General features: G+C 37.2%; 1 protein-coding gene and 1 pseudogene across 6 annotated transcripts in view; one reads left to right on the top strand and one right to left on the bottom strand.

Moving 5' to 3' along the window:
• Window positions 1-214: 214 nt before the first annotated feature.
• RAP1B (RAP1B, member of RAS oncogene family) overlaps window positions 215-17727 on the bottom strand; it is a 47227-nt gene continuing 29714 nt past the window's right edge. For 2 of the 5 annotated variants that reach the window (XM_082634667.1, XM_082634665.1), the window contains 7 exons: window positions 10473-10554; window positions 9327-9395; window positions 8014-8070; window positions 6927-7067; window positions 4579-4722; window positions 3771-3887; window positions 1549-1822 (listed from right to left, as the gene is read on the bottom strand). In XM_082634667.1, coding sequence (XP_082490793.1) covers window positions 3801-3887; window positions 4579-4722; window positions 6927-7067; window positions 8014-8070; window positions 9327-9395; window positions 10473-10529 — 555 coding nt within the window. In that variant the 5' untranslated portion in view covers window positions 10530-10554 and the 3' untranslated portion in view covers window positions 1549-1822; window positions 3771-3800. The other 3 variants (XM_082634668.1, XM_082634666.1, XM_082634669.1) reach the window with 3 other exon arrangements.
• On the top strand, window positions 10603-15870 carry LOC309811671 (small ribosomal subunit protein uS8-like; annotated as a pseudogene). Its single transcript has one exon. The product of its transcript is annotated as a small ribosomal subunit protein uS8-like (transcript).

Below are 17727 nucleotides of genomic sequence, written 5' to 3'. Positions count from 1 at the left end.
CAAAGAGCTACTGAACACTGCCCAGAAGGCATACATTCATAAGTAATATTGCTTGATTTACAAAATTCTTTCCAAAGGAAAAATTCAAAAGATGGTTATGTGGATATTCAAACATACTAAGAACAATATCTGACTTCTCTCTCTCATCATTTCTGTAATTAATGAGTCTGCCCAAATGTTAAATTATGAAACCACGCTATGCAAAATGCACCCATTCCATTTAAAAAGAAGTTAAACCCATATTTATTTACTAGCACTGTTAAACATTACACAAAACACATTCAAGTGGCAAGTAATTATAATGCAAGCCCTTGCATGGCAATCCAAATTTATTGAACTACTGATGCTAAGTTATACAAAATTGCACCACTTTAATTAAGGCTTTTAGTTTACATTTGGCCACCTCAAAAGTAGTTGTAACATTAGGTTGGTCAATTTAAATACTGTGGCTCCCTGTTGGATAGACACACAATCTTTACACCCAAACGTTAATGCATACAAAGCAACAAGGCATTGTTAAATAAAACAGCAATAGTTACTGCAACTTAGGCCTTGTGACCAATTACACATGATTAAAATTACTTCCCACATTCACATCCACAGTACTCGTCCACCATTTAACATCTCAACCAAAACGTTACACATGTGAAACAATCACTAACAGGCAAAAATACTAAACCTGTATATTTGGTATTGCAAATACACTTATGCATGAGCAAGCAGGGGATTCACAGTGAGAATCTACAGCTGCAGAAGCCTGAAAATGATTTACAAAAATTGTTAAATCATTAAAAAATTGTTTGAAAATATACACTTCTTGTTGTAGACCCCCACTGTACACACAACTATAAACATTGTTCCCTATGTAAACAAAAAAGGAAACATATAATAAAAGATTTGAAAAGTCTGGACATTTCCTTCCCAACAGATATTAAAGGCAATGTCTTTAATCTAAGACATTATACTGAAAGGACTATCATATTTTAAAGACAAGATCACTGTCTCCACAGGTTTTTAAAAATTAAAAAAACTATATAGCTGTGTTAATCAAAGCGCTTATTTGTACAATACAATGATAATGACCTTGAATTTCTTAAAAAAAATTACAATAAGCTACAAGTATCAAAGAAGCGAAGTTATCTGGAGTAGTCTATATAGGAGCTCTTTGGACTTTCTTTTATTATGCTAAAATAGTGGTGCTTTTAGGATTTACATTATTGTACTCTCCAATACAAAGTATAGGGCGTGTTAAAGTATACAGTACACCATTTTCATACATGTACAACATTGGTGGATGAAAAATGTCTCTTAGCAGTAATACTGGATTGTAGCCTCTGGTTTTACCAGCTGCATACTCTAGGACTATTATATAAGTAAAAATCTCTCTTGTGATACTGGAAAGTGATTAGAATGTGCAAACTGATGTAGTAGCTTTCATCCGCCTCTTAAAGGGTACCACCACAGAAAGTCCATTTAAGATGTTGGTAGGTTTAACAAAGTTGGAATGCTGGCACTGTTGAATTGGGCAACAGTTCTTCAGACCTGTCAAAATGAGAAAATTAAATTAATTGAAAACATGGGGTGTAAACGGCACACTAAAGATCCAAAGGACATATTAAGACAACAGTGCTAAAGTGTCAGAAATAAATATAATACAGGTTCTTATCCTCGTCATTACATTATGACCAGGTACCACGATTCATAGCAAAGCATGGGTAGACATTTTCATCTTTTTTGGAATGACTTCATCTATTCTGCTGCCTTCTTGAAAGTCAGTCAAATGTAAGTTGAGTGTACCTTAATGCAAATTTCTTTGTATTACCTTCCAAAGATTAAAAGCAAGGGAAAAAGAAAAAAAACCACATTAAAATTTTACATTAGGTCACCTTTACTAGAATTAGGATTATAAAACAGACAGCAATATTAACAAAATGGCTGATCTGTGTTTACAACCCTAGAATTACATGACAAATACAGAATGCACATCTAACCAGGCTTTCTAGTATTAGAAAATCAAGACTTTTCTTCCCTACTCTTCTAATAAGAGTGGCTAAAAAGCTGGTGCATAGAAGTGAACAAAATAGAATTTATTTCACGAAGACTCTCTACAGTTGACAGCTATGTACTTTTTAATTCTACACAAACAGATTCTACCAACTCTAAGATAGATGTCAGAAAAGGCTGTTATTACACTAAAATCATACCAAATTAAACTTTTAAAAATTTGAGTGATGTAAAGAAGGTAAAATCAGAACTCAGGGGTCTGTCATTTATTTATTTAACTTTGGATGATTTTCTGCACACATGCCTGGGCTAAAAAAATGTTTCTTTTTTTTTTAAACTGGTTTTCTGAGAATCAGATTTGTTGCAAGCTTCAGAAAGGTTGTTAATATCGACGTAGCTGATGAAATAATTTCCACAAATGCTTTGAACTTTAAGCCCTCGTTTGGAGTCTGAATGAGTTTTCTAAGTTTCCTAAATCTTAGCAGGTTGAATGTAGCAAATTGGAAAGGACAGATGGGAGTGTGGGAGCTCAGGCACATGTGTGCTGCTAAGAATGGGCACGTGGCTGGAAATGAGAGGATATAAAAAGTGAGAGGTTGTATCTCTAAACACAAAGCCTTAAATGGAGAGTAGGGACAAAAACTCTAGAGAGATACAGAATCAGAGTTCTATGGTAGTATAGGGCCATTTAACACAGGAAGAAGCAGAGCTACAAACATTCAAAGTTCCCAAGGATAAGAGTACAGTAAGATATGGTTTAACAATACCTGGCAAACAGCAGCTGATAGGTAAGGGTTTACCGTGTGCCAGGCACTGAACTAACTGCTTTACAAGTATTAACTCATTTAATATGACTGTTTTCAAAAACTATGTTACAGTGTTGTATGTTCAGTTTTGCTTTGCTATCTCATCTCAGGGTTGTACTTGTGGTTCTCTCTTCCTAGGAACTCTTCATCCCCTACACAACTTCTACTTATCCATCAGATTTCGACTTAGATGTATCTCACTCTGACAGACTTTCCCTGAATCCACAGTTCACATCTGACTGGTCTGGTGCTCCAGTTAAATGCTCCAATAGCAGCCATAATAGTGACTAATTATGGACTTGGGAGCCAGACCACAGTTCAAATTCTGAGCGATGTACTCAGATCACTAGATCCAATTCTGACTAGGCTATTCACTAATTGCGGGGCTTGAACAAGTAACAATCTTTCTGTGCCTCAGTTCACTCATCTGTAATATGGGAATTATAATAGTTCTGCCTCACAGGATTGTTGTGAGAGTACAATTAACATATATAGGCAGTACTTAAGAGTGCCTGGCACATAATATATCAGGGTTTTTTTTATTATCAGTACCATGCTGGACTTATTCTGCATTTATCATATTTTGCAATTGTTTGTCTAATTCTCCAACTAGACCTTAGTTAGCTTAAGGCAACAAAGAAGAAAGCAGAGAAGACTGGTTTTCATCACCACTGTATTGTCAACACAAACCAGTGACCCACTGAGGCATGAGTATATACTGGATAAACTCATCTAGAATTCTCACTTATGTGGAATACCTTACTTCTGATGATGATATATAAATGAAATAATTATTTTAATTACTAGGATATCATATTAACTTATATCTTAAAAAGGAAGTAACCATTTCTTTTTTAGAAAAGAAAATCCTATATTTGCTTTCTTAACCCTTAAGAAAGTTGAGGTTAAAAATTAGAGGAAACAAACAAACAAAACAGAGGAAAAGATATATCAACATACCTGGCTCAGAGCTACAATGCATTTAGTATATTAAAGCAGCTGACATGACGACTTTTTGCGGGCCTTCCCAGGCACTGGAGTTTTTCTGTTAATTTGCCGCACTAGGTCATAAAAGATCTGCAAACATATTAAATTTTTTAAAAAATTTACAGGGAAAAAAAGCCCCCAAAGAACTAAAAGTGAAAGAGTAAAATGAAAAAACTGAACTTTCCATGAACTTTTCCCCAGAAAGCAAATATTCTGTTCAGTTAAGGAATGAGAGTAAAGCCAGGTATTCTTATAATCGCCAAGTTCTTTTCTGTTTATTTTTTGGGAGGGCTAAAAATCATTCTCCTTAAAATAAATACTGAGTTGAAGGAGCTGCAGGGATCTTAGTTCAGACAGAACATTTACCACCATCCAAAGAGAACAATTATGTACTCTTCTTCAACTCTATGTATCCTTACTCTACAACATTATTTTAAGTCCCTTCAAGGCAACAGCCGTTCATGCCTTGTTGAATTTGTCTTTGCCTTTTACATAACGTCCTTCATATACCTGAAGACTTAATCTGTCTTCCCCGTCCCTATCATTTTCTGTCCATTCTTCCTTCATTTTATGGTAAATTCCACTGTACCAGTATTTAATAGAGAGGCTCAAAGAGCATTATTGCTTATTAACATGCACTTACTTAACACAAGACTTCTGCCTATATGATCAACAAAGCACCCTGAGTACAAATTAACCTGGGGTTGTGTTAATACAGACTCATTATTTTCCATTAATTTTGAATGCTAAATTCCAAGTCATGAGTTCTATTTCACCATACCTCATTAACATTTATTTTTGATTTTGCAGAGGATTCTAAGAATGCACAGTTGTTCCATTGTCTTGCTAAATTTTGACCTTGTTCCTTTCCTACAACTCTTTCATCTTCCAAGTCACACTTATTACCAACCAGAATCATTGGAACCTAAAAAGGGTAAAAGCAAGTAAGTAAACAAATATGCAATATAAATTCAAATCAAAATTCAAATTAAAATGTTTCTCCTAAGGATTACTTTTTATATTATGCCAGAGAAAAATGCTAAGTTAATAATGTGTAATAGGGCCTCCCTGGTGGCGCAGTGGTTGAGAGTCCGCCTGCCGATGCAGGGGATACGGGTTCGTGCCCCGGTCTGGGGGGATCCCATATGCCGCGGAGCGGCTGGGCCCGTGAGCCATGGCCGCTGGGCCTGTGCGTCCGGAGCCTGTGCTCCGCAACGGGAAAGGCCACAACAGTGAGAGGCCCGCGTACAGCAAAAAAAAAAAAAAAAAAAAAAAAAAAGTGTAATAAAATTTACAGTTAAATATGAAAGCCTTGACAATGTTAATTTAAGAACTTTTCACATCGAATTTTTTTAGAAAACAAGCTATGATCTACTTAAAAGAGGGTGAAAAACCCTTAAAATTATAACACAATGGACTTTTATTTTATTTCGGCCACACCGCATAGCATGCGGGATCTTAGTTCCCCAACCAGGGATTGAACCCGTGCCCCCTGCAGTGGAAGCTCAGAGTCTTAACCGATGGACCGCCAGGGAAGTCCCTCAGAGTGGACTTTTAACTAATTATAGTAAGCAAAACACAAAACCTTTTTTTTTTTTTTTTTTTTTTTTGCGGTACGGACGCAGAGCGCTCTGCGGCATGTGGGATCTTCCCGGACCGGGGAATGAACCCGTGTCCCCTGCACTGGCAGGCGGACTCTCAACCACTGCGTCACCAGGGAAGCCCCACAAAACCTTTTTAAAAGGAAGTGCAAAAGGGTATACCATGAAAAGCCAATATATTCCAAAATTTTAAAATGTTTCTCCAAGGGACATAAATCAATTTTGAATTTTCTGGTTTTCTAACATGTATTTATCAAATACTCATTCCCTATTTCATGACACAAAAAGGAGAAATCTGGAAAGCCCCCAAAGCAGAACTTTTAGCTTCTCATACAGTGTATATTAAAAAGCCAAAAAGTAAAATCATCTTAATTTACTAAAAATCTAGACCATATTAATCACATGTTTGGATGGATACATGTGATGTTTGTAATTTTAGAAGGACACTACAGGGAAAAATAATACTTATGCTGCAAAACTCCTATTAATCATTTAGAGATTGCCTTTCTAAAGAAGTTTTGGAAAAAATCCAAACTAGAAAATCAAGAATTTTGGCTTTTTAAGGAACTGATATATAGTATCATATTAATAAATACCTGTTTAATGCAACTGATAGAAAACCATAGTAGTTACCAGAGACACTGGTAAACAGCTTTACCGAGGTTGCTGTAAGTATGTCAGGGTCCCCCAAAGTTCTCCTGCTTTAGAAGTCCAGGAATTGGCAGCATTTCCCATAGGTGCCCTCAAGCTCTCGAAATATTTGCTATAATTAAACTATACATAGTACAGTGGTTCTTAAAAGCGAAGTGCCCAGACCAGTAGCATCAACACCATTTGGAAATCTATTAGAAATGCAAATTCTTAAGCCCTATCCCAGACCTACTGAATCAGAAACTCTGAGAGTGGGGCCTGGCAATCTAACCAGCTTTACAGGTGATTCTGATGCAAGATGAATTCGATGCAAGATGAATTTATATATAATATATATAGTGTGATGAGGAATTAAAATAATCCATTTGAAGTTTCCTAAAGGGATTAAACTCCATTATGGTGTACTCTGAAGGGGCAGGTAAATTTACATTAAAATCGAATGTATTTGTTGCCTTTCTTTAAAAATTATTATCATTATGCTCCTTCTGTCATAGTTGCTTGAGATCTGTTCATATGTTGTTTTGATTCTTGTTAAAAAGGCTCTTAAATCTGCCAGGAATGTGGCCAGAACATCATATGCTCTATTAGGAATATTTACCACCAACACCTCTCCTTCTCCACCAAATGCATGATTTAAAAACAGGAAGGGTATAAAATTTATTTTACACAGGGGAGAGGAGGGTATTTCTCACTTTTTATGTTATATATAGTGTTAAAGATATGTTTTTCCCCTTCAAGGAAAAAGCTTTTGAAAAACAAATAAAGCCCCCAAAATACATTAACTTTAAACTGGATTTAAATTCAAACTTTTAAGTTGGATATCACTATAATAAGGGTTTGAAACAAAATATACTTATTTATTATGAAGCCAGCTTACATCATCAGTGTCTTTAACTCGAAGAATCTGTTCTCTCAGATCTTGTAAATCATTAAATGTGGACTGTGCTGTGATGGAATAAACTAATGCAAAGCCTTGTCCGTTTTTCATGTACAAATCCCTCATTGCTGTAAATTGTTCCTACAGTAGAAAGAATCATTAAAAAACAATAATGTTAAAAAAAATGTTTTGACAGATAATCTGACAATTTTCAAAGTCTATAATTAGAACTCAAAGAAGAATGCAGTAGTGTTACGTAACATCTCTTAAAATTACAGTCTGTAGCTATTTGAAAAAATCAGTATTTCAAGAAATAAGCGTTTTACTTAAAAATAATACACCAGAGCAGATTTACGTGCAGTAAATATACTCAAGTGGAACAGAAATGTCCTGTCTCCAAATGCTACTTAAAGGCAGATTTTTTTTTAAAGGCAGATTTTTAATATATCATAATATGTAAGGCACCCAGGTCAAATCACCAAGTTACCCACAGCTAGCTCACAATGCTCTAGTTAGTTCTATGGGGGCCACCAGCACGTTACCTGTATCTTGCCATTTTCCCACACTTTTCCTCCTTCACTAGACTGTGAGCCTTTGAGTGTAAGAATACAACACATGGCACATATCAGGTATTCAAACATTAGTTGAATGAATACCACATATCCAGAATAAATTTTCCCTTCACCTTCAGATACCAACAAATCTAGTTGGTCTGGAAATATATTTAAGGAGGAAAGATAACATTCAAAATACTTCATACAGCCACTGAGGAATAAATGTGTACTCTAATATTATTTTCCACATTATTTAATAAATGGTAATATAGTTTAACTTGTTTTAAAAGTATTAGCGGGATTATGAAAACTTTCATACAAAATTTCTACTTATGTCTTCAGCAAATGATCCACTGCAATGGCAAAGCACACACACAAGAAAAGGAGAATTCAAGAGGATAGGAACACAGCTTTAAGAGCTAATGCAAGCAGTACTTTTAAATAGGCTTAACTGTGTTTGTCTACAGACTACTAGCATCCAAAGGTCAGTATGCACAAGCTGTGCATGTGCTTTGGTACTCCGTGTTACATACCGTTCCTGCAGTATCCAAGATTTCAAGCATACACTGCTGTGCATCTACTTCAACTTGCTTGGGGAAAAATTAAAATAGATATTCATGTTTTAAAATGTATACAAGACTACTTTAATATACCCAACAGCTAATATGATATTTAAAACAGAGACACAGATTACAGCAACTTCACAACTCATTTCAAGCAATACTCACTTTAACAAAACAGGAGGAAAAAATAGCTAGAAAACAGGTCTACTGACCCCCAAACTGCATTAGGTGCAAAAACCATGTGTTCTGAATTTAACACAAGGATAGTTACTGATACAAGATACACAAGATCCAACCTCAATATGAATCACTCGGCACTTAAATCTGGAGAGGAAATGATTTCAAAATAGCTCAAAAAAAGTTTTTTAAAACCAGTAATAGTTCCAATAATACCAGAAGTAACTGTCTGTCTCAATTCTCCCATACTTTAGAAATACCTTCATTTCTCTAGATAACCACATCCCTTTCACCATATCGGAACAACAAAATTTCCGGGAGCAAGGAAGCAGAGGAGAGCTATCAAATAAATTATGTATCTCTGCTACCCTTTTTACCTAACATTTCCTAGGGAACAAAGTTACATACATGGAAAGAAGAGTAATATTGCCTCCCTGCTGGGGTGCAGAAAGGGGTTTCCAGTTTGTTCTGGTAGACTGTGGACACAGAGGGAGGAACGGAAACACAATGTCTGCACAGCAGCAGGGGCCAGGTTGGCTACTATGTCAAGGTGGAGGATAACTCTCTCCCTGCTAAATAAAAAATCTCGCGCATTTATAGTTTTATTGTCACATGTTATACAAGTGAACATATGGACAGAAGTAAACCTTTCTACTATTACGAGCAGTGGAACTTTCTCAAGGAGTTGTAAGCAGGAAGGTTAGGGAGACTTTTGTACTTACATCTTTATATTAAAAAGAAGGGAGCCTGAGAGTATTCAGTCTTTGTGGGGCAGGAAGGGGAGAGAAACATGGAGCTACCACTTGAAATGCATGGCCCAGCTCTAAAGTTAGTGTGTCAAATTACAATTTTGGGGTCAGTATAAACTTAAAATTCTTTGAGAGATAAGACAGAAAACAAGAATGACTGTTTAAGATTCTCAAGCTGGTAAACACACAATGCCAGGAAATAATCAGGTGTGATCTTTCCCCACTAATTTTATAAATTAACTCTGCTTCTTCGTCCTACTCTGTAAACAACATTTAATAATTATTAAGCTAAAAACTAGAATTTATATTTATAGTAAAGTCAAGTCAAAAGCAAAAGGCCTTCTAAAGTTAACATACCTTTCTATAAGAATCTTCTATCGTAGGATCATATTTTTCAACAAAAATTCCTTGAACAAATTGTACAGTCTGAAAAAAATTAACATATCATTATAGTCCCCCCAAAAGAACACATTCAATTCTGCACATTTTAAAGTATTGACTTCATATAGCTAGTTATACCACTGATTAAAAAAACATAACCGCAACTACATTTGAACATACGCATTTGGTGGGGAAATTACTTTAGAAAGCTTTTTTAAAAAAATTAATAATCACCAAGCTCCTTATTGGGTAAGTCTAAATTTAGAGATCATATATTGAAAAATCGTTAAATGGCTATTGTTTCAGTCCTAAGGGCTTAAATTTGAATTTTAGTTAGAAAGTGGCTAATTATCTCGTGTACACACGTATGTGCACACTCACAACACCTCCCCATTACTTTGGATCTATTTACAAATGAAAAAGCAGTTCATGCCCCATTGTACACAGTTCTCAGTTTGATCCAAACATGTCAAATTCTGTGCTAGGTGTTTAAGTGGCAAAGTAAGATGGTCAATCTATCTTACTGTGGGGCTTTGCTAAACTCTGAACTGTGCATCAAGTTATTTCCCCTAAGTTTCTCCCCTTCCCCACCCACCACTGTCAAGTTGTGTCTTCTTTCTTGCTTTACTATTTCTTGATACAGAAAACATGGTGGGACAGTCAAAGGTAATCTTTGAAAAAGTTTTTAAAATAAGGTGTATTTAATTTTTGTAACATAAAATTTGTATTGTAAGCCAACTCACAATGGGATGGACCAAAATTTATTCCTGTCTGGCTCTGAAATGCAGACACCCATTTATATGCACTGAAAGTCAGTCAGTTAAAGAATGGACTCACTTTGGCATAACATTTCTTTGTGTTAAATCTCTTTATGTGTTCTTTCCCTTCTGTGCTTAGTCCAAACTGTATTCTGGTCTGGAACCCATGTTCCAGAGAGAATATGATCTACCTAGATACAACTAAAAGCTGACTAAATTACAAGAAAAATATTATATTGCTTCTAAAATCATTAGGAGATTTCACCTTAACAAATAAATAAAGACAAATAAGCAAAACCTAAAACTCAACAGGAAAAGAACATGTCTTGGAGTAAATAGCTTGGGTACAGTGAGAATGTCTTACCAGAGCAGATTTTCCAACTCCTCCGGAGCCAAGAACGACTAGCTTATACTCACGCATGGTGCAAACTTGTAAAATCTAGTACCTTATTAAAGAAAGAAAGAAAAAAAGAATTCTTAAGTACTATCTTTGTATTCATGCCCTTCTTATACACACAAGACACTCAAGCATTTGTTTACAATGACTCCTGCACCATATTCATCTGGAGCATTTCATAAACCGACTTACTAAAGGATGCTACTGGTACTGCCCTTTATAGAACACCAGAGGAGGAAAGAAACCGCAGAATTATAGACGTGACCTTTAGCCCTATCCTAAATTCAATTACAATAAAATATTTACTCCATCAAGAAAAAAAGGGAGGAAGGCTGAAAAATAGCATTGAGGGGCATTCTGTTAGCTATAAGATGGCAGTGATAGACATGTTATCCCCCTTTTCTGAACCATCTGCAACCCTGAGTCACAAGCAGTTGAGTGCCTACTAAGTACAAGGATATACCCAATGAACAACAAAAAAATTCCTGCCCTCAACTGAGCTAACATTCTGGTAAAGATGAACACGATAGGGGAGGGGTCTGCAGACAAATCCAACTCACTATCTGTTTTTGTACATAAAGTTTTATTGAAATACAGCCACACCTATTCATTTGTGTATTGTCAATGGCTGCTATCTTGTAATGGCAGAGCTAAGTCATTACAACAGAGGCCATCTGGTTCACAAAGCCTAAAATATTTACTATGTGGCATTTATAGAAAAAACTTGCTGGCCTCTGAGATACATTAATGGTAAGTGAGTTAGCAGAGAAAGGAGACCAAATATCTATTCCTGAAGTGGGTGTGGGGTGTGGGGTCGGGGGACAGATGGGGTGGCACAAGGAAACTGAAATGGTCAGGAATCAGAAGACCTCAAGAACATGAAAGCCCAGACTAAAAAAGTCTACTGAGGGTTCAGTATGCTGAAATGGTGGAAATCAAAACAAAATAAAACCAAAAAGAAACAATCCATACCAAGGCTCATCATTAGAAAATTTCAGTACACTAAGGAGAAAGAAAGAAAGATCCCGAAAGTTTCAGGGTGGGGAACAACATGAGAATACAAAGCTCCCACATTCCTAGAGAAAAATAATTGGCCAGTGGCCATGGTGCAAAAGTAGCCACCAGAACAGGTTTTAAACCTTCTTAATCAAGAAATGACAGTTCTTTAGTCATAGTAACACAATACCAGGACTGGTTTATACACATTTAACCAACCAATAACCATTTGCTTCACTGAATATGCTTCTGCAAACCAGCCTATTGTTGATAGCCCCTTATTTCTGAAAGTCAGTCAGTTAAGAATGGACTCACTTTGGCGTAATATTTCTTTGTGTTAAATCTCTTTATATGTTCTTTCCTTCCAGTCCATACTCTTAGAAGATAGCATTTGTTTTACCTATCTCTATATGCCATCTCTTTATTTCTCCTCAGGACGCCGTGTCTAATTCCAAGGACTTCTTTTCAAAAATTTCTCCTTCATTTCCACCTTTAAATACATGGATTATTTCCTGTGTTTTCTCCATTCCTTAATGGGGGGGGTGGTGGGGGAGTCGGGGAACCAAATATAAAAACCACCAAAGAAGTCGGCTGCTAACTTTCCCACTTACTAGTTCCTACATTTCTAAACTTACTGAACCCATTATTTCCATAGACTTTTCTCCAGTTCTGGAACACTGTCTCCATAACTTCTGTGAACTGCCAGATATGGTTCTTACCAGATATGATTTTAGGAAAAAGGATATGAAATAAAAGTTGAATCAATTTTCAGCTTTAAGAATATTCCACATGGTAGTCTGCATTTAATTTGGGACAAATAAATCTTTCTTTGTAAACATGTAACTCAAGTCAGGTTTATTTCTTTTAATGTAAAAAATCATTTAAAAATAGGATTACTGGGCTTCCCTGGTGGCGCAGTGGTTGAGAGTCCGCCTGCCGATGCAGGGGACACGGGTTCGTGCCCTGGTCCAGGAAGATCCCACATGCCGCAGAGCGGCTGGGCCCGTGAGCCATGGACGCTGAGCCTGCGCTCCACAACGGGAGAGGCCACAACAGTGAGAGAGAGGCCCGTGTACCGCAAAAAAAAAAAGAAAAAAATAGGATTACTTAGGTGATAATTCTATTCAGTTCCATGCACACATTAGCCAACCACATGGACCTAATTAATATTTGAGAAATATTTAAAAATAAACTTAGGATTCTCATGAAAGATGCCTTCAAATAAATTTTTGTTTCTGAACCCATCTAGAGGGAATATGGTAACTTTGGGGACAAGAATTTCCTAAACATCCCAAAGAGCAAACCAACTAACTTTAACACAAATAAAATTAGACTCATCTCCCTGCATCTTTTATCCTTTAGGTAGCTGGGCTGTGTCACTTTTTGATGCCTTCTTTGTCACTGATTATCATTAACTTAAAAAAAAAGAAAAGAAAAAAGACTCACTTCAGTGAACACGCAGCAAAATGCCAACCAATCAGCAACTGCCTCACTTGAGTGACACTGCTTTTACTTGCTGACATTAACTCACTCCTGCCTTTGAAAGTCTGTGAATCTTTGGACTCTGAAATTCCCTAAAAACCCTATAAGACTAGCAATCTGCTCTGCTCAGGGGAGGCAGTATCAGACCAGGACAGCTTTTCCTTAAGTAATCAATAATTTCAGCTTTGTGTTTTTTGTTTAGATATTGAATGGTGTCTCTCATTCTTTGACAGTCAACCTAAGACCCTCATTTGGCATCATTCCAAATGACGCCCTTAGACAAACAAGTGTACTGAATGGGCTGCTTGTGTCCAACTTGTTTGTTCTTTGATTTTCCTATCAGATGAGTCAATCTCAACAATGACGGGCGCTCCAATCAGTGCCTTGAGCTCACATTGCTAACTCTGTTACCCTATGATTTGTACCAAGTAGGTTTCTGTATAAGGCAATTAGGCCTTTTGGCTTTGGCTTTGAGTGTCCTATTTGATAAATATTTTTGCCATTAGTTTATAATTCTTCAGCTACTTGCTTTGCTTTTGTTCATCTACTTGCTCAAAATTTTGTCTCACATGTTTTGTTTTGTCCTGTACTGTCTTGTTTCCATTCACTGAATAAGGGAGTGCTCCGTGTGGAATGGATGGACGCATACGCCTGAGAGCCTCCAATGCAATTCAAACTGGCCCCAAGCACTAAAGGTTAAAGATGAGTAACATCAGTGACCAATTCAGGCAAAGTTGAGTGATGGGCCAAACTTCACCTCGGGTCACTTAAACTTTCATGACAGCATTACAAGGTCAATAACCATGGGGTTTATTATGTGGCACCTTCCTAACTTCTGCTTGATCAAGGAACCTGAGAATGTTTGTAAAGATACATTTGTTAAAAAAAAAATCTAAACTCTTCCAGTCATCTTTCTGTGCTGATATAATGGTGCACACTGAAGTCCTAGCTGATGCTCTCAAGAGCATCAATAATGCTGAAAGGAGAGGCAAGTGCCAGGTTCTTATTAGGCCATGCTCCCAAGTCATCATCCAGTTTCTGTGATAATGAAGCACGGTTACATTAGCGAATTTGAAATCAATGATCACAGGGCTGGAAAAACTGTTGTGAACCTCACAGGCAGGTCAAACAAGTGTGAAGTGATCAGTCCCTAGATTTGATGTGCAACTCAAAGATCTAGAAAAATGGCAGAAAAACCTGCTCCTGTCCTATCAGTTTGGTTTCACTGAGCTGACTTCAGATGGCATCACGGACCATGAAGAAGCAAGATAAAAACACAGGAGAGAAAATCCTGGGATTCTTTTTCTAGGGATGCAATACAAACATGCAAATAAAATGCCTCAATGGGGACTTCCCTGGTGGCCCAGTGGTTAAGAATCCACCTTCCAGTGCAGGGGATGCGGGTTCGATCCCTGGCTGGGGTACTAAGATCCCACATGCCCCCGGGAAACTAAGCCCGCATGCTCTGGAGCCCACCCTCTGGAGCCCATGCGCCACAACTAGAGAGAAGCCTGTGCACGGCAACAAAGATCCCACGTGCCTCAACTAAGACCTGACACAGCCAAATAAAAAAAAAAAAAAAAAAAAAGGGGCTTCCCTGGTAGCACAGTGGTTGAGAGTCCGCCTGCCAAGGGGACACGGGTTCGTGCCCCGGTCCGGGAAGATCCCACATGCCGTGGAGAGCCTAGGCCGGTGAGCCATGGCCGCTGGGCCTGCGCTCTGCAACGGGAGAGGCCACAACAGTGAGAGGCCGTGTACCGCAAAAAAAAAAAAAAAAAAAAAAAAAAAAAAAAAAAAAAAAAGGGCCCCAATGGAAAAAAAAATTTAAAGCACTCTTATTATCTAGGAATAATTTACATCCAGTAAAACAAGCAGACCTTAAGCATACAGTTAAATGAGTTTGGGCGTATGCCAATACCCTCACAACCACAAACACAGCCCTCATTCAGATTTAAAACACTTCCAGGGACTTCCCTGGTGGTCCAGCGGTTAAGAATCTGCCTCCCAATGCAGGGGATGCGGGTTCCATCCCTGGTCGGGGAACTAAGATCCCACATGCCATGGGGCAGCTGAGCCTGCGCGCCGCAACTACTGAGACCGCGCGCCACAACTAGACAGAAGCCTGCACGCCGTAACGAAAGATCCCATGTGCCGCAACTAAGACCCGACACAGCAAAATAAATAAATATTTGAAAATTTATATTAAAAAAAGATTTAAAACACTTCCATTACCCAGACAGTTCCCAATGTGCCTCTTCCCACTTAATTACCACAACACCGTTTTCTTGACTCTAGTGATCTCTTTCTTATTTGCCAGGGCCATATCTTTTCTAGGAAAAACTTCTGTGTCTTTTATAAACTTCCAATATAATCTTGACTCTTGCACTTACATTGGTAAATTACAAAAATGGTGACTGACAACTGCAACATAACAACAGGACTTACGGCCAACTTTTAAAATGTCAAAATTAATACTTTAAGAGGAATTATAAATATAGAAAAATTATGAGACAAAAATAACATTCAATAATCAACTTCTTTAATTGGTATTGTGAAGCCTCAAAATAAAATGACTAAGATTGTCTCTCTTTACTCCCCTGCTCAAACCTTTGGAAACCTACCCTCCCTGAATCATTGTCTCTTTATAGTATCCACAATACCCTTCTATTCCATCTGCTCCTTACCCATATCTCTGAGATGAACTACCTTTCTTGGCGGTTTCTCAGAAAAGGAAAAATTATACTAAACAACAGCCTCTTTAAATTGCTAGAGTGGAAGTCAGAGCTTTAGAAACTGAATTTAAAGACTGGTCTAGAATTTAGTTGGGAGTTATGCGTAAAGATTTTTCTAAATCTCAGGTAGACTGACAGAAATTTGTTGCAGAATCCCAACTTACTTACTAATTAATTTCATCATAGAGGAAAAAGGTTAAAAGCAGCAGGACAGTAAAGACCAGATTCAAACAGCCCAGCCTGTTAAAAAAAAAAAAATTGGCCTTGAGAGAACAAGAAACTATCTAGGAAGTACACTATTTCAGGGGTAGATTGGTCAACACTTAATACTGTAAACAAAATGAACACGACTTGATAGGAAACAAAATAAAAACTGACTTCAGGAAACTTTAAAGGGAGACATGTCCCTTCTTTCTGTAAATGGGCTCAGACCTGAATAGGAAACTGAAAATGGAAAATTAGAAAATCTACAATAGTTGAGCATTTTCAGAGATCCTCACAAAGTAAACAAGCTAGAAAGAAAAATTAAACCAAAAGGTCTTTGTTTTCTAAGAAATGGGGGCCTATGGGTGAGGAAACTTGTATATACTGACTATAAAAAGTAAACATTTATGGGAACTGCATTTCTTAATGCGATGCCTGGGGTCCTACTTCCCAGTTGCTTCATTTACCCATAAATGAGTATTACTTGTTGCTAGAATGAGTCAGGTTCATCCATATTATTGCTTCTCTCAGTAATTTGTTCCTTCCTATCTCTTTATTATTGATAAAAAGCAGATCCACTGTATGGATATAGATAACATTTTCTTTATCCATTCACCCGCTCATGGACCTTTGGTTTGTTTCCAGCTTGTGGATATTATAAATAATGCTTATCAATTTGTTTTAATTTTAGTAACTCAACCAAGAATTTTTACTGCAGATCTCTATGGTCACAGGAAATTGAAAACATTTCAAATTTTGAAGTAGGAAATATGAAAGTCATCAATAGACTTTCAAATTTAAAAACATAGTGACAAAACACATCTAACTTACCAATAAGCAGCTTTCTAACAAGGAACACTGATAAGTAACAACCACAAATGAACAGTCATTCTCTTTCATTAATTTTTTTGGCCAATATTTCCTAATATGGACAAACAACCAAAATATTTTTATTTAAATCCTAATAAATACCAATGCTACAGATATTATTTTCCTTAAAAAAAAAAGTCTAGCAGTATGAAAGCCAAGATTTGAACTAATACCTGTTTTTCAAAACTCTGCCTTCTACTACACCAGCTTTGAAAAACTGCTTACATATTCTAAGCCTGGGATAAAAAGTGGATTTCATTATGAATGCCAACTCTGATTGGCAATGACCATTACTTCTGTTTTTAAAATTTCATGCACAATTTTAAGATGGGTAGAGTTATATCAGAATTTCAAAGGGATTTGTGATAACTGCTGTTTGAGACATTGAGAACAATTGTTCTCTTTCACTGAACTCCAAAAGAGGGACAATTTTGACAGCATAGCATAGTGGTTCACAGCACCTAAGTTTTAAATCCTCGTTCTGTATAACCTTGGGCAAGTCATGAAACCTTTCAGAGCTTCCCTTTCCTTACCGGGAAAATGGAGACAGTAATGCCTACATAGTAAGGTTGTGAGATGGATACACAAGAGCATAAACTCCACAAAAACAACAATTTTTGTCTGTTTTATAATACCCCTGAACCTCAAACAGTGACTGACATATAGTATGTGCTCAACTAATTAAAGAATGAAATGTAGTGATTTCCCTCAAGAGTACTTACACATAGTAATAATCAATAAAAGATAGCTTTTTTTTCCCCTTCTTTTTTTTTTTTTTCCCTCTAGCGGTACGCGGGCCTCTCACTGCTGTGGCCTGTCCCATTGTGGAGCACAGGCTCAGTGGCCATGGCTCATGGGCCCAGCCGCTCCGCGGCATGCGGGATCCTCCCGGACCGGGGCACGAACTCGTGTCCCCTGCATCTGCAGGCGGACTCTCA

Source organism: Mesoplodon mirus, assembly GCF_964341445.2.
Source record: "Mesoplodon mirus genome assembly, chromosome: 11".
NCBI lineage: Eukaryota > Metazoa > Chordata > Mammalia > Artiodactyla > Ziphiidae > Mesoplodon > Mesoplodon mirus.
Note: the sequence above shows the minus strand (reverse complement) of the source record. Positions and strands in the feature narration are given on the sequence as shown.